This window comes from Hyposmocoma kahamanoa, unplaced genomic scaffold (assembly GCF_003589595.1).
Source record: "Hyposmocoma kahamanoa isolate Upper Pololo Valley unplaced genomic scaffold, ASM358959v1 98069, whole genome shotgun sequence".
Taxonomy (NCBI): domain Eukaryota; kingdom Metazoa; phylum Arthropoda; class Insecta; order Lepidoptera; family Cosmopterigidae; genus Hyposmocoma; species Hyposmocoma kahamanoa.
In genome coordinates this window covers 10,623-37,407 of record NW_020655484.1, presented here as the reverse complement: position 1 = coordinate 37,407, position 26,785 = coordinate 10,623, and the positions used below count along the sequence as shown (strand labels likewise).

At 36.0% G+C, this 26,785-nt stretch overlaps 1 protein-coding gene across 1 annotated transcript; it reads left to right on the top strand.

Annotated features, from left to right (window-relative positions):
- Positions 1-253: 253 nt before the first annotated feature.
- On the top strand, positions 254-24,662 carry LOC113238746 (hemicentin-1-like). Its single transcript, XM_026475581.1, has 5 exons — positions 254-350; positions 1,479-1,687; positions 4,395-4,605; positions 5,631-5,758; positions 24,477-24,662. Exons 1-5 carry the CDS (start codon positions 254-256, stop codon positions 24,660-24,662), a joined length of 831 nt encoding a protein of 276 aa, XP_026331366.1.
- Positions 24,663-26,785: the final 2,123 nt, after the last annotated feature.

Here is a 26,785-nt window from a genome sequence, read left to right as displayed (position 1 = left end):
CACTGCCATTACGCCCGTCACATGAGAAATAAGTTGCAAGCTCCACGTGCTTGTAATTTATTCAGCATTACCCTTCAAAACCATGAGGAATACTCACATTACTGCTTGATGGCAGAAACAAGTAAGGTAGCAGTACTTCCCTGGACGAACTCTTTCACAAGGAGCTCTACTGCTACTATACTACTAACGCTACAGTGTCCAACTGCATTGTCCCTATCGACCGACTGGAGGGATAGGGTTTTCCGGAGAGACTATGGGCTCAACGGCAAGCCCAGGGTATGGCGGGCGTTCGGGTCAAACCCTCTGCCAGTGTATGCCTTCGCGGGCGTCTCTGGCGGATTCGGACTTGGGTATGAACACGTTCATTTGCCGCGGTGGTGTGTGGCCGGAGCGTCCGAGAGCTAGTAGAGGACGAGAATTTGGGAACTGAAGAGACGCCGTTCATTCGGCGTCGAGAAGTGAGCATGCCTTACAGCTCCGCCACCATTGAGGAGATTTGGTAGTCTAATCTTACACTCGACGTCTCAGCGGTGGCAACCGTTAGTCGTGCGGAGCGCGATGGGAAGTGAGCGTGCCTACAGCTCCGGTACCTATCTGGAAAATAAGGAGGATGCTGTACACCCGGGGCGGTTCATCTAAGCACTAGCCATACAGAGAACCGGGTGAAGTCCGTGTGAACGTGCTGATCCGGGGTTAGGACCTCACTTAGATGGTCCCTGTGCGGATTCGCTCACACAGGTCATAGTGCCCTTCCCGAGTAACCAAGAGGTTGATAGGGAGGGGCACTTAAAACAAAACTTATGTAGAAGTATGACTATCCTACTGTGTGTCGTGGGTGTTTTTCAAAAACATACTGTTATTATTGACTTGAAATTTGGCACAGTTTTACAACTTGTTGCCTCGTATCTATTCTATTTGAAAGAATTTTACAAACATTTACAGGATTTAAAAAATGCAGTGTACAGTCAGAACTGAATATTATAGAGCAAGTATGTATTTCAAGTTGGATTGAAGAGACCTTATTGCGTATTCTTTTTTTTATTTCGTTTGTTTCATACTTTATGACATTTGACAAAAAATATGCAAAAAGACAGTTTCCCCTTTGTCCCACATTAAAAAATCGGAATTTATTCTGATTGATATAAATAGTACACGAGTATTTCATCATACTATAAACGTAATATTTATAGATTTTGGTTTTCGGAATTTAAATTAAAATTGATAGCTGTACCAAACGATAACTAACGATACATACGACATTGGATGGTTTTTATTTTAGATTTCTAGTTTCTAATCTTCCTCTTTTTTGTCAAGTTACATTATTGGGGGTCGGCTCCCCTCGTTACATGGCGACAGGCTCCTGTGACCTAGGTTATCTCATTATTTATTACACTTTTTGTAAATCAAAGTCCGTTCTTTGACTCTCTTCTTCATAAATTTTCTTGGTAACAGTTGCTAATAAATTGTACATTTTGCAGTGTGTCGTCAAGACAGTGGCAACAACAGACCACGTGACCAAAGCACAGTCTCAGAATCTTCCAAAAGGTTTCGTGCAGAGTTCCTAGAAGACTGGCCACAGACCCCTGGAGCCCCTTATTTTGATCCAAGCACACCTGACAACGTGACCGGTTTAGTTGGACACTCGGTAACGTTGCTGTGCAAAGTGAAGAATTTACAAAACAGAACGGTAAGTAACGATATAATTATAATTAATAACTTATTGCATCAATATTACAAGCACAGTATAAACAACATACAAATAAAAAAGACGCAATAGGCGCCCTAACATTGAAATAGATAACTTCTACAGTATCAATATTGATAATATTTCGTAAACATTTAAGTCGTTACCAGCTAGTGAAGTCTTGACATTCAAAACAAAATTGTGCCTCGGTTTTTTGGCAATCTTCGTCGTCAACCAACTGTTTGTAAGTTATGCAGATCCTACATGAACTCGTTCTTCAAGGTGTCTTACATAATCTTTACACTACAATGATTCACCAAAATCAAGACGAATAAAGTAGCTTAGATCGTTTACCCTGCTCAAACCCACCAATTAGATAATCGTTATGTGGGGAATCTACAAGCGTGTGTGAAATATCTTAATATGGAACATTTTCTAAAGGGTCTGCTGCAATCTCAAGGGCCTAGTTAAAACTTTTACCCCTACATATCACAGAATATAATATTTCATGAAAATTAGTCACTGAATTTGATAAAATTGTTGCGAAAAAGTCTCAGAAATTGGATAGGAATTCACTTAGTTTAGGGAACTTATTGGATAATAAATCGTGCACTAAGCAGTCAGTCTGTTCTTATTGGATTACAAATTAAACTCTTGAGTTGTCAAGAAAAATCTCTGGAATTTCAATTTGTATTTGTTTTTCCAGCTTCTGTCATTTACAAAGTGAAAAATTGGTTCCTTGTGGTACTCCGATAACATCTCAATTATATGCTAACAGAGCTTTTGATTTTTCATTCTCCGACTTTACCTTATTTAAATAACAAACAAACGAAGGGAAATTCTGAACGGAAAATAAATTACCACTGCGGTAGGTAGACAATTAATTTCATAGAATGACAAATTGGACTGTCTCCAACTCGAATTGATGGAGATACCCAAGAGTTAATAAAAGATGAAAGTTTTATTGTGAAAACGGTGTTATTCCTTAGAGGATGTAAAGCTGAAAACAAAAGATCATAGATAAAACACATCTCTGAATCTTTCGCAGTTGGATTGCCAAAATAAATTTCCATGTCGTTGTGCGTAATAAAGTTTAATTTAGAAACAGGTGTTGTGACAACACCTTTCTTGCAAAATGTAATACGATACGATTGTTTGATGTACTGTGGTTTACGGTACGCGATACAGAAGAGAGGCGTATTTGTTATTTACGTCACGTTTTGAGAAATTGTATCGTTATACCCGAACAAAGCCGTATACAGGGCGGTTTGCTCTTGAACGTCTTTCTGAGGTTTCCTTGCTTCCCGATAAATGTAACATTAAATTGCAAAAGTAGGTCAGACGATGTCTTAACTCTGTAGATTTTGCTTTTCAGCTATTGTTATCTCTGGGTGGCTTTCTTTTTACAGTAGATCAAGACATTCGTGATTGACAGAATAAAGGTTGTCTAAGGTATAAATTTGATTTAAAGAGGAATAACACTCAAACCGTTAATGATGTAGTTTTGGAAAGGGGATGTAGTGAGAAAAACAAAGATTGCTGGTCTGCTAGAAGTCATGGGTTCCATTCCCGGCCGGGAGAAATATATGTATGTCCTACATTTATGAGGGCTATGAGTGTGCGCGCTCTTATTAATATATCGCACTTCTATTACAATAGTTTTGTAACTCAAAATGTGTGAAATTCTATAATAATATTTCAACAAAACTGGCATTAGAACGTTGTACGAAACAATGAAAATTTATCTACTTGACTCAAAATTAGTTTTATGAGCTAGTTCTGAACAAATTAGTCGTAACTAAAAATACGAAATAATATTTTCCCTTTCATTTTTATATTTTATTGGCAAATAAAAAATTGTTTCGATATCTGTAATAAACTTTAACATATACATAAGTTTTAATAATTTTCGACGGGAAGTAATTAGTTTTCCATTGGTTCTGCAAAAATACACTATTGTATTCACAGTGCGACGTATAGAAAAGCAGTTTTGGCGTAAATCAAAATAAGAGGACTTGTATGAAAAGATTGATGATTGATGTAAGTGAAGCAACAGAGGTTTGTCAGGATCGTGCTAAGTGGTGACCGATAGTCTCCGTCTACGTCAATAGGAGTAGCGACATGTTGAGTACAATGAGTTATGGTTTAGTGGCATGGTATGGTGTTACAAGCCGGTATCCCCAACTTCTACTCGTGCCACTCTAACTCCACTAAGAATCTCAGCATTTTCGTGGGGCTGCTGAAAATTTCCGGAAGCGATCTGGCACTTTAAGGTATTTCAACCTGAAGTTAGCCAAGTCGGAGTATTATAGTTAAATATGAGCATCCGTTTCCTCGCAAATGTTATTAACATTAATAGGTAACGTTAATGAATAGTTAACTGACTACCCGATCATGATGATCATGATATTTGTCGCTTATGAGTTATCTGAAATCAAGATAGTGTGCCGAAGAACCACACTACCTGATCTTAAACTAGGAATTGCCCTGAGTACCGGAGCAATGAAATTAACGCGGAGTGTCTACCTAAACACCTAGATCAGAACGGATTTGTCAACGTTTGTTTCCCAAATAAGTCTTACCTCACGGTAAGACTTATATTGAAGGCCCTACGACCATTGAGTTATCAAGGTTTTCTAGGGTTTTTATAGAATACAAAGAAGAGAGCGTTAATAAAAACCTTTATTACCTGGTATATCGTTGTTCTCAGGTGTCATGGGTGCGTCATCGCGATATTCATTTGCTGACGGTAGGGCGGTACACGTACACCTCAGATCAGCGATTCGAGGCGCAGCACAAGCCGCGCTCCGAGGAGTGGGCGTTGCGCATACGCAGCCCGCAGCGCCGCGACTCCGGACAATACGAGTGCCAGATCTCTACAACACCACCTATTGGACATCCTGTGTATCTCAATATCGTAGGTAAGTTGAAATAAATATGTGAAGGAATTTCACTTTAAGGGAGGAGACAGGGTTCTATAGAAATTTTAAGTCAAGCTTTATTTTCTAAAAATGTTGTCATAGAAATTCATAATTCTTAGCAAGAATAATCTGATAGTAAACATCAAATTTATATACAGATTGGCAAATGAGGCTTATTATTATTTACAAAACTTAAACTAATACTAGATGGCTTGACAATATTAGGTATTCTGCAGCACCAGTCCAAGTTTATGCTCAAACTACTTACCGTCTTTGAGTGTTGTAAATGTCCTCCTCAACATCGACTTTCGTGCTCGCTTTTAGTTAAGTCCAGTGAAGTTACAAAGTTCAAACCACCGCAGGTTAAATAAGAGAAAACGGTTTTCGTAAAGTAACAACGTAATGCTTTGCAGACATAACACGACACCTAGTTAGTCTAGAAACGATATCAAAAGCAAAACGAAGTATAAATTGCTGGAACTCAACTAAATATAATCAAAACTTTGTCATAAAACACCTGCCTTTTAAATATTTAAACGAAGGCTTAATTTGACGTAAATTATTTTTTTGACTCAGTATTTCAGCTAGAAAATCTTAAACAATTTTATAGGTATTCGGTTTAATCAGAGTTTGCTTATATCACATAGCCTATCTAAGATTGTTTGCCCGGCTGTAGTGATTTTCTGCTGCAAAACATATTTATTTAGGGATATCAAAGAGATAACCTCACGACGAATATTTGCATTTCTTTTTCAAATACAAAGTCCTTTTGTGAATGCCGCAATCCGTCAGTAAATCTGCGGGTGAAGGATTGAAGAGGTTCCTTGAAGTATATTTAAGTGGCAGAACTAACATCCAGGACAGGAAACCCATCTTCCTTGAGACTTGCATTGAAAAATTACTTGGATTTTCAGTCCAGCAGACATGTCCAACTTTCAACAATAAATGATATTGGATGCAAAAGTTATATTCTGTGGAACATTTATGGAAGTTGTACAATTATTATGATAACATTTCCTTCGCAGAACCAGAAACAGAAATCATGGGTGGTCCAGATCTCTTCATATACGCGGGATCAACAATAAATTTGACGTGCATTGTGAGACATACACCAGAACCGCCAAACACTATAAACTGGACTCATCGAGGAAAGGTAAAATCAAATATAAACCTTAAGAGCGGGTGCACACGGCAACTTTTAGCAGCGATGCAAACGCGATGCAAACGCGATGCAAACGCGATGCAAACGCGATACAAACGCGATGCAAAGGCGATGCACGTTTTAAATTAATTAGCTAATTTATTTATTTAATGTATTTATTAATTTCACTTAAAATTTACAATAAACAAAACAAAATAATGTGCATAAACCTGTACAGGTGTAATAATTATTCAACATAAGCGACTGTATCGATGCAGTTCCTATAAATCGCAAGTGTAGCGTTGTAATCTCGCGTTTCATGAACGCGCGTTTGCATCGCTGCTAAAAATCGCCGTGTGTAAGCACTCTAAGAGCGATGCCACACGATGCGTTGCGGTATTTGAGCGGTGACACTGCGTTATATTTTACACACGCGCGGCAACGGAGTGCGTGCATATCGGACAAGGGGCCAGGAGCCGAAGCGGGGAGGGGTGCTGCGGTGCGTATTTACAACATTGCGTTGCTCGTGTAGCACTCGGTGTGTTGAAATCATAACGTTGCGACGACGCAACGCGCGTATGGCATCGCTGTTGTAGTTACACATTAAAATAAGAATGTGAAATTCATATCAAATTACAATAATAGTCCCCAACGGCCGTTACTAACATAAATTGCTTATTTAAGAAACTAACCGTATTATTAAAGTCATGCAAATTGTACGAAGTCCAAGCCGTTTGACGAAAAGGCATCTTTTAAGGCATTTTCTTCGTGTTACCAAGTCGAAGATGAGCAAATGTCCAACTTTGTTACAAATAGATGCTGGAAAGAACTTAAAGCAAATCTACTTCAGAAGCCTTATAAATCTTAAACTCCTTTCAAGAGTTCAACATTTAGTTTGAAACGTTTCCTTGCAATGGGACATGGCTGAATTATAAATCCAGGCAAACGACCGTATGTTTTTGATAACCTACAGTTTAAAATATACTCAATACAGATGCTCTGTATAAATTATATTGCACCGAAAGGAATAAGTCTGAAAAATAAAACAGAAGTCAGTCGTAAAAATACTGAATTATTTATGGGGTGATGTATGCAATCAATTTCAATGATGTAGAGTCTATTGGCCTCAAATGGCTTAGGTTGATGAACTTTGGAAAAAATATAGTAATAAAATTGAGAATATTTACTAATTAGTATAAGGCGTGGAAACACGATTTCCAATAATTTTCACGATATAAAAGACATAAATTTACCTCGACATTTCACAAGAAAACCACTGTTTTCAATATATATACTTTGCATACATACCAATTTTTTTTTATTTCAACTGAACTAAATATAATACGTATAGTATACGATATACATTTTTCTATCTTCATTCCGTTTGTAAAAAAGTAGTCGGTGTGGATGGATAAACCCTTAGTGGTTTTTTGAGTTACAGCTGCACGTATGTAATAAATTTGTAAAACCATTGTAAAATGTGTTAAATAAATTTAAAAAAAAATCTGAAATAAGGCCAAGCAAAATGGACCGTATTAACACGGGAAAAATTTAAATTCGAGCTAAGGTAGTATCAATTCATAATAAATAATGTTGTTGTCAATTAAAATGCTACGCTATACGGCGTGTGTTAAATTTGTGATATAAGTCATCCTTATTGGAATCATATTGTTCATGAATACAGATGAGTTCGCTTTGTGAACTCTTGGATAGGTGAGTTGTTGATCAGCCATATTAAAGCGGCGCAGTCATTGACTTACAAATAAATGGACGACGGGTCTAATACAAAAACCACGAAAAAAATGTCCCAAGTCAACCTCTTTAAACGTAGTGACATGTAAAGCAATATGAAAAAGCTAAAATGTTGAATTTAAATTGTAATGTCTAATTTTGCTTGCTTCGCTGTCAGTCGAACAAACGAAGACTAAAGCGTGAATGACACTCTGTATACAATTTTAACGCCCTATAAGTTCGGACACTTTTTAGCGCGGACCCGACGTCCATATAATTGTAAGTCAATGGGCGCAGTACTTAAAGTATTAATACATTATTTTGAAGTACCGTGTATGTTATAACTTCTAAGAAGTAATATAATTATCATGTTGTGTTTTGTTATACTCGTAATTTGTTTATTACGTGTTCAGCGGTTACTTTACTACGGTAGTGTATTTGATTATGCATCTTATGACAAAATTATTCCTTGAAATCCTTACTTCTTTAGTTTTATACATTGCACCAGAAAACATTTAATTTTCGTGATTATGCTTCTAATAGTATTTAAGAGTTCGTTCGGAACACTAGGGAAACCCTGTATCGCGGGTGCCATGGACACCCACATAGACAATCACAAATTACACCCAAACTCACAATTGAAATAAATGTAAGCCATACAACTGCCTCCGTGGCCGAACGATTACCATGCCGGACTGCCACGCAGAGGTCCCAGGTTCGATTCCCGGGCCGGACGAAATATTTGTATGACCTACATTTATTTCTCTCGTGAGTTTGGGTGTAATGCGGGGCTATGTTGAGTGTGTGTGCGTTATTATACAAATATTTCTCCCGGCACGGGAATCGAACTCGGGACCTCTACGTAGCAATCCGACTTTATAGTTGCCTATTATGCCAATAATGTTGTAGCTGCCTTAACAAAAAAGGAAAGTTTACAGGGTTATTTTTAAAATACTAACAACCTCCCAGGACTATGTAACTAAAATCATAAACAATTACTTTTATTCCATAACTTTTAAAAAATCATCAAAATTTACTTTCATTTAAATAAATCACTCTATGTCAGGGGTCGGCAACCTTTGGAGTTGGAAGGACCAAAAATTACAATTTACAAAATTTCAGTTTTAAAAGAGCCTAAGAGTATAAGAAATAATATGTATTTATTTATACATAGAATTTTTTTCACAACAAATTAAAGTATTTAACTAGAAAATTAAAATAATCAAATAATATAACTACAGAATTGAGGAGTACATCAATGGGAGCATTTGTTTTGATTTCCTTTTGAAAGTTTAGATAAATTTCGCTCATAATTAGCTTTTTTAAATTTCAAACACTACTCTAGATTTTTATTTGTTGGTTGGCTTCTGACATTACTTTGATTTTAATATTTGCGTTTGGAACTAAAGAGCTGCAACTTCACATCGAAAGAGCCGCAGGTTGCCGACCCCTGCTCTAAACTTAATAATTGTGCAGTACGGGGGTGGGAGTCGTCGCGGAGGACGCTTGCACATTTGAACTTATTCTACCAAATACAGATCTAAAAATCGAATCAGATAGTACAACAAAACCTTAGAAGTTGTTTTTTTGGTAAATTTATTATGTAAATGTAAAAATGTAAAGGTACTAACTGGGTGATAATCCTTTCATAGATTTCTCATAGATGGCGCTACGACTAAAAAGTCGTTGAAAAACCAAATACAAAGACACGACTCAAGCACATAGAAAAATTCGTGAGGTCCGTTGGTTCGTTCCGTGGCTTAGTTGGTATAGCGTCTGGCACGGTATGCAAGAAGACGTCGGTTGGAATCCGGCCGGATAGAAGGAATTTTTTCTGAGTGTTCGATCTTTGTATTAATAATTATAACAAACTAGTGGAGTAATTTCACTAAAAAGAATTGATTATCAATTCAAAAAAAATTTAATTAAATTTATTATGTTTTTTAAAAAGTCATTGAACAAAAGTTGTTGTTTGTGACGTTATATAGTCCTGCGAGGTCGTTAATATTTTAAAAATAACGTGTATATATGTGTCTGTTTGTTTGTGGCATCATAACTCCTGAACTGGGGGCCTACCATAACCTTTCCAAAAACAATCTTATTTCAATGTAACATTGACTTACAAATACATGGACGACGGGTCTAATACAAAAACCACGAAAAAAATGTCCCAAGTCAACCTATTCGAAATTTAAATTGTAATGTCATCGCAGTATCGCGCTGTCAGTAGAACAAATGAAGACTAAAGCGGAGGGTCGCGCTCTGTGTACGATTTTAGCGCCTTAAAAGTGCGGACACTTTTTAGCGCGGACCCGACGTCCATATAATTGTAAGTCAATGCAATGTAAGCATAAAGTAAGCTTATTGTAATATTACTCTTTTTCGTATCATGACAAACCTGTCAACCAAGTAACGTATTAATGCTGAAGTGACTAAAAAAAAGAATGATTTCCCATTATTGTCCATTCCTTACTAAAAGTAGGAAAGAAATAACGCTATATGAACTGTATAATGCCATCTACTTCTTTTTGATGTTCCGAATCGTGTTATCATAGTATAATGTTAAAGTACTTAATATTATTTACATTGAGAGAATTTTAACTACCAAAAAAAGAAAAGTACTTATGTATTAATGAAATCTATTAAAATTACGTTGTTTTCAATTATTATTCTGCATTTTCATGAAGAAAAATAAATAAAACAAGCTGAGTCTTGATCATAGATATCTCTTTTTTCCTGTTGTGAATTTGGAACCATAGTCTAGTGTCAACTGTTAGTTTCGCCAAGGAGCATATAGATAGCGCTGTCATATTTTTACGAAATAAACTCCACGTATTTTTATTTGACGATAAATTATTTCCTATGTGCTGTTAAATAAAAAATAAACAAAATATTGAAGAGAAATATGTAAATAAATAACTTCAACTTAACTTTTAACCATTACAAATCAATATTAAGACAATAAAACTGAAAATATTATTGTTTCCACTGCATCCGAGTAACTATTTTAAGATTGCTAAATTTGACATAAGAGCAATATTACTTTAATGTCAAAGTCGCTTCATAGTACGAACTGAGTGAATGAATAGTCACAAAGCTGTCAATAAAACATCATAGTTTTAAAGTCAAAGTCAAAGTCAAAGTCAAAGATTATTTATTCCATAGGTAAAATAAATTTACACTTGAAAACGTCACATTTAAGCTACTGCTCGTTCACTACGCTGACCTCCCTGAGAAGAACGAGCAAGAAACTCTAGGGATTGCTCTTTTCAAATAAACTTAAATGCTATGGAATACACTTTGAATCAAATTTGTGTGGATTCTGGAGCCATGTCGTCTTTCCATACATCTTTATCTAACACGTAGTCTTCAATTTTGTAATATGATTTTTCGATCAAAATATTTTTAATGTAGTTTTTAAACTTAGGAAATGATAAACTTAATATATGCTCCGGAATCTTATTGTAAAAACGTATACAGTTCCCCATAAAAGAGTTGTTTACCTTGGTTAAACGAAATCGTGGTACCATGAGTTTGGACTTAGCTCTAAGGTTAATGTTATGGATATCTTCTTTCTTATTGAAATTATGTATATTTTTACGGGCATATAAAATATTTGAGTAAATGTACTGCGATGCCACAGTCATGATACCAGTCTCCTTAAATTTTTCTCTGAGAGATACCCGAGAGCCTAGACGGTACACAGAACGAATCGCTCGTTTTTGCAATACAAATATGGTTTGAATATCTGCCGCTTTACCCCACATGAGAATGAGAACATTACAAATAAGCTTTAGGCGCGTTATGGTACGATAAGTCAATGTAAGGTTAAAATAATATTGTTTTAAGAGGTTGTGGCAGGCCCCCAGATGAGCTAATCTCAAAGCTCTATATTTGAAGGCTTATTTATGTGGAATGGTTCTTAGCTATGCTTAATAAACATTTATACAGCTGTTTAGGGATTGTCAGCTCTTTTTAACCGACTTGGTCCGAAGGAGGAGGTTCTCAATTCGTGTGTATTTGTTTTTTAGGTACATTGTACGATTTTGCGACTCCGGCATTAGTGAACCGATTTTAATGATTCTTTCTTTATTGGAAAGAGGGTACCTCAGCATTGGTCCCATTTAAATTTGAACAAAATATTCCACCTCTAAGGGTAACAAATTAGGGGATAAAACAGGTTTATTGGATTTCAAACACTTTCCATTAACACATTCCACAAATGTTTGAAGTTAAAAGTAAAAAAGGGTATAATTTTATTACCTCCATTTGTAACAATATTGTAATCAAACATAATTCGAGCTCTGTTAATTATTTCCTTATTTATTTATTTTGTATTTCACGTGGATGGGTTCTACAGATAACTTAGGACTGTTTTAGTAAAATATGAATATCGGTTACACAACTAGAGATAAAAAGATCTTCGTGACATTTCGGACCGTTATTTCTCGGATTCAGATATGATACGACTCGGACGTACCGCGCAAACGTTCTAAGGGTGTAGCAAATTACACTTAAAATTTAGATTAGATTTAAAATTCAAATACATTTTGTAAAAAAAATACTTTATTTCGTCTCAAATATTAACAAAATTGCATACAAGGTTGAGACCTTCTTTTAAGTATGAAAATTCTTGTATAAGGAGGTCTCGCTCCTCTATAACTAGTACGTAATTACTGTAAAACAAAGTAAAACAATAGTAATATTACAGAACTCTATCTATATATCTACACACATATCATAAACCCTCTATGATGTGTTTAAAAACCGCAAATTATGACCAGCATGAAGAGAAACTGTTTTATTAGAACAAATTTCTTATCACTGAAAATGTTATTATTGCTTCATAATTAACATCAAATTCGATTTTATTATTACATTCAAATTTCGAACATCTCTGAAAAATAAAACAATTTGATTTGACCTCAATTCTAATATCAGTCGAGATGAAGTTTTATTCGAAATGAAATGTCAATAGCAAATAATTTTGACTAATCTCACACGTTACTTGATATCGAACGGTATGATAGTTGGGGCCGACTCTAGTTTGTCTATGAATTAAATAAAAACTACGGTTGTGTGTCATGCGTGAGAAAAGTTTTTATTTGCCGCCATTTCGCCAGTCGTAACATGCGGTTCCTGAACACATCATAGAGAGCTTATAACAGTATGTGTATGAATAAAGCAGTGTCTGTAACTGTACATTATTAGGCATTAAAACACTCGTGTGATGTTTTTATGAATAAACCCACACTCGCCTTTTAATACCTTTCATTGTATAACAGTCACATAGACTACTATTATACTTAAAGTTAATTAACAGCGATTTTATGTTACTATTTATCTATTTATTGTTATACATATTACCTTAGCACCTTGTATATCAGTGCCATGCTGTTGTAAAGATAATCTATAAATATAACTGGCTGGTGTTCGTATTCATTCAAATATAACCCGGATTGTTGTAATAAAAACACAAATATATATAATAAAAAAAAAAGATAATCCTAAGTATCAATAATACTTTCTAAATGCATCCATTCAATTGCTCCAGTAATTTCCGACAGCGAACGTCTACTTATTACGGATGAACCTGAAATGCAGCAAGCAGATTCTGGTGTATATTCCTTTGTTAATTTCAGTTTATATCTTTATGAGTTTAGTGGTTAAAGTTAATCTAAAATGTTAAATTAAGACAAAAACGTTTACTTTTTGAGTAGGATATAATCCTATCGTGAAGATCTATTTAAAATTTTAATTGAATATTTTTTTTATTATATCAAGTGACGGGATGAACAAGACGTGCGTCTGATGATAAGCGACACGCCTATCTATTGCAGTTACAGTGCCACCCAGAGCCTTAAATCGCAAAGATCTTACTTAGATATGACACAAAATAAAACATTTTTTATCATAGCAGTGGAATGACGCTGACTCAGCATATGCCTAAGGTGCTGGTTTTCAGTCAGAACCAACGAGAGGTACCAAATGCAGAAGTTATTTGCAATGAAAGATTTAATATATAGTAGATAGAATGGAAATTGTTAATTTAAAATAATAAATGTAACAAAGTGTGAATAGTGGCATCTAAAGTAACCTATTCAATATGTAAATGCATGTGCGGATTTGAATATATAAGTGTACCTGTAAATGAAAATTGTAATTGTGAATATGTTTGAGTGTAATAAATCAAAGTAAATTTCTAAATGTATATTTAGAAAGGCTACTATGAAGAGTACATGGGGATATGAAAACTAATAATAATTTTAAAATTTCAACAAATTAGGTCGATTTTTATAATGAGAGTAGGTGTTGCCGGTAAAGTGCTTTCAATTTGTGGTGGAATATTATTCCAGCATTTTAAAGCTCTTAGGGACACTGCCACCGCGCCCATCACCTTGAGCCATAAGTTGACAAGTCCCGCGTGCCTGTAATTTCACTTGCATCCACTACCCTTCATAACCGAAACACAGTAATAGTCACATTACTGCTTGGCGACAGAAATACGTAAGGTGGCAGTCTTCCCCGGACGAACTCTTTCACAAGGAGCTCTACTGCTACTAAATGAACCCTTCAACGCGCTATACAGAGTAACGCTGCAGATTGCAAACCGCAACTGGGCTTAGTCCAAATGCGAACATAAACTCTACTTACAGAAGACAGCCCAAAACATAAATTACATACTTGACCGTTCGATACAGCAAAGCTTTAAGCTGCTAAGCGGAATACCGCTGCATTGCAAACCACAGACTGCCACGATAGACTTCAGGGGGCCTACCAATGGAACTTACATTTCAATGTAAGCTTAAAGGAAGCTTATTATCGAGTATATAACCAGAAATAGAGACGAAATGTCATTTAATTTGTTTGAAACAAATCATTACGGTGACAACTGCGCTCCGATTGGCCAGCGCGAATTCGAAACAATTGACGAGTATCGTCAATCGTTTCACTTCAAGTCGACCAGTTTAACTTGAGCTTTGCTATAATGGACGACTAGGTATTGAAAAAAAAAATTTTTTTTAATGTTTAATTACCGATGAAATGTGATTCCACTTGCTTTGTAATTAGATGTTTTGCTGTTTTTCCCACACCACCGAATAAAACAGCCCCCCATTGTCAGAGATATTATCTTCATTACAATAAATACTGCGTATTTTTGAAATGTACGGAGACGTACACACAGGTCAGTTGTTGGCGCTTTACTATTTCAGCTTTCTAACTTGTGATTTCAGCGCAAACAAGAGTTGATATTTTAAAGTGATATAAGGCTCATTTGCCTGATAAGTTGCCAGAGATGCATGACCCTTATTTCGTCTCTATTTCTGGTTGTATACTCGATGTTTCCCAATATTGTCTATTTCATACTAAAAATAGGAAAGAAATAACGCTATATAAGCTGTATAATGTCATTTTTTTCTTCGCATTTTCACGAAGGAAAATAATTAAAACAAACTGAGTCTTGATTTTAGCGTTTTGAATTCAGAATTATAGTCCAATGTCAGCTGTCGCTGTCACAGTATTACGAAATAAACATTGCGTCTTTTTCACTTAGCGATAACTTATTTCCTATGTACTATTAAATAAAAATATAAACAAAATATTGAAGAAATTTATGTAGATAAATAAGTTCAATCAATATTTAGGCAATAAATTCGAAAATAATATTGTTTCCATCGCGTCCGAGTAACTATTTTAAGATTGCTAAATTTGCCAAAAAAAACAATATTACTTTAATGTCAAAGTCGCGTCATAGTCATAGTACGAATTGAGTGCATAAATAGTCAAAGCTGCCAATAAAACATCGCAGTTTTAATAAGCTCACTTTAAGCGCGCCATGATACGAAACGTCAACGTAAAGAACGTTTTTAGCCGACCTGAAAGAACCTCTTGGCTCTATAATTAAAGCAATGCGTCCTGACAGTTTATCAGACGCTTGACAATTTATTAAAGAGGAGGAAAACGTTCAATACTTCCAAAAGAAACCCCATAATGAGTTTCCGTCAAAACCACCTCAATATTTCAGGCCTCCCCGCTTTTTTCAAAATAATCAAAATCCTGAAGATATGTACAATAATCCATATGCACAAAGGCAACAAGCTCCTGTCGTAAACATTCCTTTTCGTCCGCAATATCGCTTATCAACATCAGTGGCCACAGGCTAGACAAAATAGTAATCCCACTCCGAGATTTAACAACACAAAATAGATTGAGCAACCAATGAGTGGCTTTTCTTATAGATCCGCAAATATTCATCAAAATCATACTTACCCTAGATACCCAAATCCAAATATGCAAGTTAATGCGAATTATATACGAGAAGTTCCTGAACTACCAGCAGGTTTTATTGAATTTGCTACCGAGTAATTTGCACAACAAGTTGGCCAATATTCAGAACAAATCCCCGAAAATTCTCAAATCACAGATAGTGAACCACAAATAACCGCTTCCGATGAACAACCACCTCTCGAGAGTAGAAATTCTGTGCAAGATTTTTGAAGCTTCTAAAACAGGCAACGTAATTGAAATCAATATACATACCAAACGTCAGTTACCCTACATACAGATCAAACAGCCACCACTGAAACTTCTAATCGATACTGGGGCAAATCAATCTTTGTTTGTCTCCTGACGCAGCTCAAATGTTTTATCCGAATTGCCCTTCGGAAAACGATAATATTGAATTCAAAATTCGCACCGATCACTTAAATCTTGAAGAAAAAGTCAATCTTTTGCGTTTATGCAAAAATTATGAAGACATTTTTCATGTTGAAGGTACCCCGCTTACGTTTACAAATAAAATAAAACATTCCATTAAAACAACCGACGAAGAACCAGTATTTGCCCGAAATTACCGCTTCCCTGAAATTCACAAAGAGGAAGTAGCTAACCAAATAAAGAAATTACTTGAACAAAACATAATTCAGCCCTCAAATAGCCCATGGTCATCGCCGATTTAATTATAAAAAGTATTGAAAAGTTAAAACAATACAATATTTATATTAATAATGACCCATAAATTGGGGAAAAGTAGTGCCAAAAGCACGGTATCCCTAAAATCAGCTTAAGCCTGTCTAATTTAATTTATATGTTATTTATTTGATCTCTGTTTCTCGCGTATCGTAACCACTGCTGGTAGAAGCGAGATGGACATATTTGACAAAAGTAAGATATTCTCCTTACTTTAGGAGGTTTATACGATGCAAACAAAAATCTTTCAATCAAGAAAAACACTTCAAATATCAACTAAAATACATGAAATCGTAATATTCCAGACTTGTAAGAGTATTTCACTGGTAATTCATACAAGAAAATTCATTGATTGTAATGAAAAATTAAAACTTACGTCTGAAAGTTTATGTTGGGAATTTTTCGTTCCGTACGGCTTTTACAGCCTAAAATATAACAATGCACCATTATTGTGAGCTTCAATAATTGTCAATTACTACAAAGGAATGGTTAATAACTTTGTAAAACACTTCTTAAAAGCACAAACACATAAAATCGATGCACATCTAATTCTCGGAAGGATTTGCTGGACTCAACGAGCGTTGAGTCATACAATCAAAACCGCATATGTAGAAAGGGACAAAAATAATATTGTTTTCTCGTTTACTCTGATATGTTTGTGCATAAAACTATCTCGCTTATACGATTTTTATTATTTATAGAGCCCTACCCAATTCTCCCTCTACGATTTAAACAAAAAAAAAAGGTACCAAAACGAAGCACATTTAAATTTAGAACTTAAATCTAAAAGTAAATTGGTAATTATAACTTTTTTATTTCAAAGAACTGAACTCAAAAGTTTGCTTGACGACTTTTTTTGGAATTACATCATTTGGGCAAGTTTTATTGAAATCGGTTAACGGTAAGTGCGTGAAACTGTATTCATCCCCTAGTTTGCTACCCTTAGTTGGTTTGGAATCAGGGTGGAATATTTTCTTCAAATTTAAATGGGACCAATAACGTAATGCAACACACTCATAGCCCCGTATTACGGAAACCACACATAGACAACCACAAATTACACCCAAACTCACGAAAGAAATTAATATAGGCCATACATATATTTCGCCCGGCCTGGGAATCCATCCAGGACCTCTGCGTGGCAATCCAACATGGTAACCGTTCGGCCACGGAGGCAGTTGTAGTAATAGTGAGGTAAAACAAGAATGATCAAAATCGGTTCACAGATTTATCATGTAACATACACACAAAAAAATACAGTCTTATTGAGAACCTCTTCCTTTGTTTTAAGTCGGTTAAAAAACATATAAAATGCTAATACATTTGAAACGACTGTTACGGTTTGCTACAGTGTCACTTTGAAACAATTTTATAGAAACAAATGCCGTATACGATCTATTGCGTGCGGTCTGCAGTCTGCAATTTTGCTCAAAATAGTACTTTGACTCATTACCTTTACTTACTAAAGATGTTCTATACACTGTACCCTTTTTACAGTTTCCACAAATGGAATGTTATTGCAATACCGGGTGTCTCAATTATATTGTGAACTCGACGTTTGTTCAATAGTCCTCTGGGAAAGGCATTACATATTCTATTTTGTCCGGATTATAGTGTGGACAGTTTGCTGGTGTTGGCCGTTAACTATTTTGTGCTTTGAACTGAAATTGTTTTCGTTGAACATTTTCTAATTGTAAAGTTTTGTTTTCTTTAAGTTTTTGTTAAATACAACACTGTAGGTAGAGTTTATGCTATTTAGATACTTTTTAATACCAAGTCTTATGCATAGAGCTTGTACGGTTTATACCTGTGGAACACATATCGCACTGTTAATACAATAGTGTATTAACTCAAAAAGAGGATTTTCTCAGAATCGATGAAAAACTAAGTGCCACTACCCGCAAAAAATAATTAAAATTTATATGTTATAGTTTATTAAAGACACTTAAACAATTTCTCAAATATATTTAAAAATAAAATGGAAAAAATAATTTCATGTTTTTGAATAAGGATTATTTTGGCCAGAACTAGCTCCCATAAAGTGTGTCTCATTTTGAGTTAAGTAGATATCTTTTGATTGTTTCTTACAATATTCTAACGACGGTTTTTTTGACGTATAGAGAATCAAATTTTAGGTTTAGTAATGATATAATATTAAATTTCACTTATTTTGAGTTACAACACTATTGTAATAGCAGTGCGATATCGTCCCTTAAAAGTAAAATGAGCTATTTACCTTACAACACAGAACATGAAGTTCTGTCACATAATATGGTAAAAATGTTCTGTAAACATAATCTCATCGTATTCAGTTAATTTAGGTAAAATTAGAGAGTCAATATAATTAGTTAGTTTTGTTAACTCTAGATGGCGTTGGTGGCGTTTCGTTATATTCCTGAATCGCGCTATTAAGATTTTCCTGGACACAAACATATGTAGCTCAAAAGGTTTAGTAGTTTTTAGAACTACCAGTACATACCAGTGATAGAAGTTTTAATATACGAGACTATATACAAAAACTTTTTATTAAAAATTTTGTAACATATGTCCACTTGTACTAAAGGATCAAGAAGGTGGTATAACATTAAATTTTATTAAATATATATATATAAAAAACTACGTACAGTTTTGATTGAAAATAATTTGTGAATACAATAATTTCATATTTACAGGCATGTCTTATTTTATTAAATCGTACTGCTAAATTTTTCTACCAGCTCGACGATTAAGGGGTCACCATACTTGACGTTGAATCGGCTTGAGCTGGTCCAAAAAAACTTTATGTCCATGCAATAAAAGCAACAAAGACATGGCGCGTTGACACGAGGCCAGTGGTTGTCGGATGTTGTTCGGGCTGCTACGATTCTGTAGCGCATCAGCCATGTTAGCACAAGCACGTGCCAGTACCTTGCCTTGCTATTAGAGAGTCGCTATATGTATCACTATGTTATAAAAACCGACCTCAAAAGTTCGTAGAATTACATATATTTGCCAGGTTTCATTGAAATCGTTTACCGGAAAGTGCGCGAAACGGGATTTATTACCTTTTTTTAAAGTCGTTTCAAATGCTTTATGTCCATGTAATAAGAGCGTTAAAGACGTAGAAAGAGGCGGTCTGGACGGGTGTAATGATTGTTTTTGTAACGCACACGTTGACAATAAACATGGCTAAGGCACTGCAGAAATGTGACAGCCCCAAAAGCGTCCTAAAGGCATTGTTATATTGCAAAAATAGGTTAGGTGGCAGTACTGCTACTTACTACTAATTAATAATCTCTCACGGGAAGTCAGTAATTTGTTTTTCATTGATTTTGAACAAATACTCTTTTTGAGTTAATACACTGTTGTATTAATATATGAGATTTGTAACACGCAATTATGTCATAATCTTTATTACCACCTCAGATTACAAAACAACCTTACCACCTATTTAAGGTAACGGTTAGCGCAAGTTATCAAGTTACGTAAACTGCACGTTATTGTGTCCGTGTACATAGCTGAGGTAAATTGTACACTAATTATTACACTATAACACCTTGTGGACCATTGAGGTTGTTAGAGCGATAGCGAACGTAATCCGGTTTTATTGTGGTTTGTAAACAGAATTTAGCTAAAGCTCCAGTTTGTACATTTGCTAGTTGTAGCTGGGAAGTTTGATATAGAATATTTAACCCGTTTATGAACACTAATTGTGTTAATCGTAAACTTTACAGTGTGATTTCCAAGTGCTTTCTGTGTAATTCCTGCCTTTTTTTACGGTGGAGAAATGCTTTATGCATATGTACGACCGAGTCTGGGGAGGCTCGGAAGTTATGTGTGATTCTACCCTATTGTGGAGGGCATACAGCACAAAAACTTCATCGGCATTGCCCGCAAGGCCGGGTGTTATGGGTGCCGTGGGATCTCACGTGTGGAACCCCACAAAACGTGGGGTTCCGAATTCTATACCTATTAGCGTAGGTGCAGTTCCCGCCTACTGCTTCTCAGTAGAGATGTAGTTAGTAGCAGTAGACCTCCTTGTGAAAGAGTTCGTCCTGGTAAGTACCGCCTTACTTTACCTTACCTATGTCTGCCAATAGTAATGTGACCATTACTGTGTTGCGGTGAGGTTGTCAAATTATGTCTCGGGGTGACAGGCGCAGTGGCAGTGTTTGCGGTTTAAAGCTCTGAGTGGCATTGCTACTTTTATGAACAGGCAAGTCGCTTACCACCAGGCTCACGACTTGTTCGCCAAGTGACTCGGTGTTATATAAAAAAAAATATCTTGGCCTTTTTTGCGACATCTGGCTAGTATATAGAACTAATGTATGCAAAATTTTAGAGTATAAATCATCCATCCATCCATCGCCGATATAGTCTTTTTTTTTTTTTTTTTTTTTTATTGTGACTCGGCAAAATGACTACACCGCGCCTGATGGAAAGTGCGAATACAGTCCAGAGATGAGAGTAACGGATGGAAAACACAAATATCTTCACTCCGTCACTATCATTTTGCCGGTCTGGCCAAATGCTTCTTCACACTACGTTTGAAGGACCCGATGTTATAGAGGGGAGGGAATACATGCGCCGGGAGTTGGTTCCACAATTTGATGGTTCGGCATAAGAACGAATTGCCAAACTTTTTAGTACGGGACGGTATTGAACTGACTGTCCAACTGTGGCAACGCAGTCCGGCACGGGTGGTCCGCTGATGGAAAGGAGAGGAAGGGATAAGGTTGAATAACTCTTCAGAGCACTCACCGTGGTACAGGCGATAGAATACGCTAAGAGACGCTATATCTCTGCGAAGCTGTAACGACTCCGCATGCTCAGTTACATGAGGATTGTTGACAACACGGAAGGCGTAGCTACAAGTCTACAGCGCGCGTCTCCTTTTTGAGTAGTGAAACTTCCAACTTGGCCCACAACTCGCTCGGCATGCGGGAGACGTGACCAGCTCAGTCTAATTTTTTTTTTTGTATTTATTACGCGATTACTTCGACATTTGTGAATCGACTTCTATAATTATTTTTTGTTTTGTTGGAAAGGGGGTACCGCAATAGTGGTCTCCTTCAGATTTTAAGAAAATATACCTTTCAGGATGGCAAATTAGAGGATGATCCGGGTTTCATCATATCACCACATCATCGATATCATCCGTTTTTTTATTATATCGCACTGTTAATACAATAGTGTATTAACTCAAAAAGAGGACTTTTTCAGAATTGATGAAAAACGAATTACTCATTTCCCGCAAAAAAATTATTAAAATTTATACGTTATAGTTTATTATAGACACATAAACAATTTCTCAAATGTATTTTTAAAATAAAATTGAAAAAGTAATTTTATGTTTTTTAATTAGGATTATTATAGCCCGAACTAGCTCACATAAAGTGTGTCTCTTTATGAGTTAAGTAGATATCTTTTGATTGTTTCTTACAATATTCTAAAAACGGTTTTTTTGACATGTAGAGAATCAAATTTTACGTTCAGTAATGATATAATATTAAATTTCACATATTTTGAGTTACAACACTATTGTAATAGCAGTGCGATATGTGTAATTGTCTGATTAGTTTCCTGTATCCAATTTCGGTGGCAATGTTTTATTATTTAAGAGTTCGAGTGTATTTATTATCTTGAAATATTAAGTAATATTTCAAATTTCTACAGTCGAATAATATGGAATACTTCATGATAATATTCTAGAATATTTGGATAATAAAAATTAGAATAGAAATTGGATTAAGAACACTAATCTAAAAATTACCCATAATTATATTTCAATGATCGTAATATCCTATTGTATGTATTTAATTTTAGACAAACCAGTTTGTTTCAAACAAAATGTTTTCTTATGTTATGAAAATACGGAGTGAAAAATTTATATGCACGTCAGAGAAGAAAATTATATTTTAGATCTCACAAAACAACGCAAAGCTCAGTTTTAGTATTCCGTAGGCGTGATCTAAAGGGAATAACATAAGCACGCGTCTTTATAATTTTAATATATTGCTTAACTTGTGTTACAAACATAACTTTTCTGTCGGCACTAATAATCTTAGGCGATAATGTACAGAAGCAATTGCTTTCTACCTGCATAGATAACATAGTTAAAACTGTACACGTTATTTCAATCTTCTTTACAACATTGTACAAGCAGTAATGTAATTACTGCGTTCCGATTTTGAAGAATAAATGTGCAGGTGATGAGTACAGTGGCAGTAGTAGTTTAACTGCCTCCGTGACCGAACGGTTACCATGCCGGACTGCCACGCAGAGGTCCCAGGTTCGATTCCCCGGCCGGGAGAAATAGTTGTATGGCCTACAATTATTTCTCTTGTGAGTTTGGGTGTAACTTGTGGTTGTCTATGTGTGTGTCCATGGCACCCGCAACACAGGGTTTCCCTAGTGCGGGGCTACGTTGAGTGTGTGCGTTAAAAAAAAATTAGTACTCTTTAGATCTTTGCGATTTAATGCTCTGAGTAGCACTGTTTTATGTGAGGCGTCTTTTTTTTATAATATCAAGTGGCGGGACAAACAAGTCGTGCACCTGATGGTAAGCTACACCCCTGTCCATAACAGTTGCAGTGCCACTCAGAGCTTTAGAAAGATCTGAGGGGCACTGCCACTGCGCCCGTCACCCTGAGACATAAGTTGACCAGTCCCATGAGCCTGAAGTTTCACCAGCATCCTTACCCTTCAAACCCGAAACACAGCAATGCTGACGTTACTGCTTGGCGGCAGAAATAGGTATGGTGGTAGTACTACCCAGTAGTACAGTAGCTACTAAAATTAACTTGTTGCTTACAACCAGGAGCACGGCTTCTTCATTTGGTATCACAAAAAGTAATAAAAATGTAATATTATCTTTTTCTTACATTACCTATCGAAAAAAATGCCTTCTGTAACAAACCTACTTTATGTAATAGACGGCCTTAAGCCAGATTGTTCCCTTTTAGTTTTCTAAGAATCCGCTAGATGGCATTGGCCCATTTTGCGTTATTTCTAAATCGCGGTGTTAAGATATTCCCTCGAATGGTGACTACTCGAACACAATTTTGTTCATGTGAAGAGAAACCTGAGAATTCAGAGAGCTCAGTAAGGCAACCAGAAGTTGAATCCCTTCCTGGGAACTGCTACCCGGATCTTCTGACATTTCGTACACTCATATAGGGTGAAAAACCTCATCTCGTGGAACGGTTTCCAGGAGTCGAGTCCCTTCCGGGAACAACTGCCCGGACCTTCCGCATGTAGGGTGAAATTGTATTGGCGACATACAAGGTGAAAATAAACACCTTCTGAACAAACAACAATTTGGAGTTTTCACTTGGCTGGATCTGTGTAACCTTATCCCACGGAAGAGAGAACCACCTTCCTTTACACTTATAAATTTTTCGACTTCTGCGTTTTTCCAGTTTTGCTTATGATATAAATAAATTTTCTACCATTTTCCTGGTATTAGTTAGCAAAGAATATTTCTTGCGATGACCTACGGCTCTGAGGCGTGGTCACTTACTAATGGGCCTCATAAGAAAGCTTAAAGTAACTCAACGGGCTATGGAGCGAATGCTCGACATTTCTCTACGTGATCGAATCAAAAATAAGGAGATCCGTAGTAGAACGGATTAGCAAGTTGAAGTGGCAGTGGGCAGGGCACATAGCTCGTAGAACTAACGGCCGTTGGGGCAGAAAGGTTCTCGAATGGAGACCACGAACCGGAAGGCGTTCAGTGGGATGACCCCCTACAGGTCCCCGATGAACGGATGACCTGGTAAGGGCGGCGGGCAACCGATGGCTGCACGTCGCGTCCGATCGGCTAGTCTGGAAATCTTTGAGGGAGGCCTATGTTCAGCAGTGGATGTCTTCCGGCTGGTATGAGAATTTCTTGCGATCAGGTACACTTATTTTAATGAAATAATAATAATAAGTGAAGTCGAATTAACATCGGTCATATAATAAATTCAAGATTGTGCAACCTTAAAAATATTTGTACTACCTACCTACCATGGGTTGTAAAAATAAACTTTTAATCTTTCATCAACAGACGATAAATTTCGACTCTAGCCGAGGCGGGATCTCGCTGGTCACAGAGAAGGCTGTCCATAGTAGCAGTAGGCTCTTGGTTCAAGCCGCACGCACGTCTGACGCTGGCGCATATCAATGCGTGCCTGACAATGCGCAGATGGCCACAGTGCGCGTGCACGTGCTTACTGGTAAGTATTTTGATTAATTAACCCTCCTATTATGTTAGTTGAAAACCCAAAATTACAAGTGTAACAAAATCACATAATGTCAAATAAAGTTTATTTTATTTTATTTTTTAACCGATTTCAAAAAAGGAGGAGGTTCTCAATTCGACTGTATGTCTTTTTTTGTATGTATGTTACGCGATAACTTCGGTATTCGTGAACCGATTTTTATGATTTTTTTTTGTTGGAAAGAGGGTACCTCCATAGTGGTTCCATTTAATTTTGAAGAAAATCATTCTCCTCTAAGGGTGGCTGCTCACTCTTAGAGGAGAATGATGAAGATTCATTTTCATAAATAGCGCCTAAATTTTATTATAAGGAGCAATTATTTTAATGGTTGATTTTGCTATTGTCCAGTGTAAGGTGCTTTTCTCCCAAAATAGTTTGAGTAGTGAGAACCGCATTTTTATTATCGTGTGTCAAGTCCCGTATTGCGCATTTTCCGGTAACCGATTTCAATAAAGTTGGTAATTATATGTAATTCCACGTACTTTTGAGGTCGGTTGACCCTGCGCACAACATTCAAAAGGTCATATTTTGGCTAAACAAGGTCGATGTCGAGAAGCGCCATCTGCATTCAAAAATACTTATTTATTATGTCACTCGGGGATGGACATGAGTGGTCTTCGTGATATCGGGACGGACGCTTGCTAGTGCGCTTCGGACGTACTAGATGGGGTTGACACGCTATAATATCAGGTAATTATATATGTAATTTAATTCTTATTTTTTACTACAGCACAACACAACTTTACAACCTCATTAGAAGAAATACATAGTAAAAATACTGTTCGTACGTGTATGTAGTTAATTAAAGTAGAATCGAACTAAAACATAACCCTCTAAATAATTTAAAACCATAAAGTTTATTTTTATTAACGACTTTTTTGCTGTAGCGCCTTTTTTTGTTTTGTTCCTTTTATTATCAAACACACACATTCAACAAACACACTCGCACACACTAAACGTAGCCCCGCACTAGGGGAACCCTGAACACTTCACCGGTGTCATGGACACACAGATAGACAACCACAAATTGTACCCAAATTCACGAGAGAATTGAATATAGGCCATACAAATATTTCTTCCGGCCCGGGAATCGAACCTAGGACCTCTGCATGGCAGTACCTCATGGTTACCGTTCGGCTACGGAGACAGTTATTAAGAAATTTTACGCGTTAAGAAATGTACTTCATCTTACAACTTGACTCATGTAAGCTCTTTACTTAGATAACAAAGGGAAACATCCGAAGCAAAGTTCCCACGCCGCATATTAATATTGTCTTCTCCATTATCTCTTTCGTACTTACTTCCATGATGACATCGTAAACCAAAACATCGAGCAAGCTCCCTTATCATCCTCAATGATACAAAGTACTGTGGGCAAGAAATATCCCAAACATTACACTAATTACTTAAATTATTTAAGTAAAGGTAAAATGTTTACGAAATTTAAACAATATTTGTTAACATTCGTTTAAATATAAAAACTTTCATAAAATAACTCTGAGTTCACAAAATACAACTTATTAATTCATTTAAACACAGGTAATTAAAAGTTGATACTAACAAACTAAATGTAGCTTCACTATAAATTTCAAACATATTTATAACTAAACTTATTGGAAGCATATTTTCTATTTACAAACAAGAACTATCAATAACAAATCAATAGGCTAATTCCACTTGAAAAGGTACAGCAAGTTTTTTTTTTAATTATACCACTTAAGACAACAGTCTGGTATATATTTTGTTTGTCCACTGTTTCTTATCGAATTCTTAGGTTTTCGCGATTGTTACACATAGGAAATGAAACTATTTTTCCGCATTTAAATCGCGTATATTTGTTTTTTCAAACAAACCGACGTTTCGGGCCCTTTACAGGTCCCATGGTCAACCGTGACCATCAGTTTCATTTCCACTGCTTTTTCTCAAAATATTTGACAGATAAAATTAGTGCAGACAGTGTCCAAAACTTTGACAGATAATAAGTGGAGTCAGTGTTCAAAACTTTGACAGATAATAAGTGGACACAGTTTTTAAACTTTGACACAATTAATGGAGACAGTGTCCAAAACTTGACAGATAATAAGTGGAGACATTG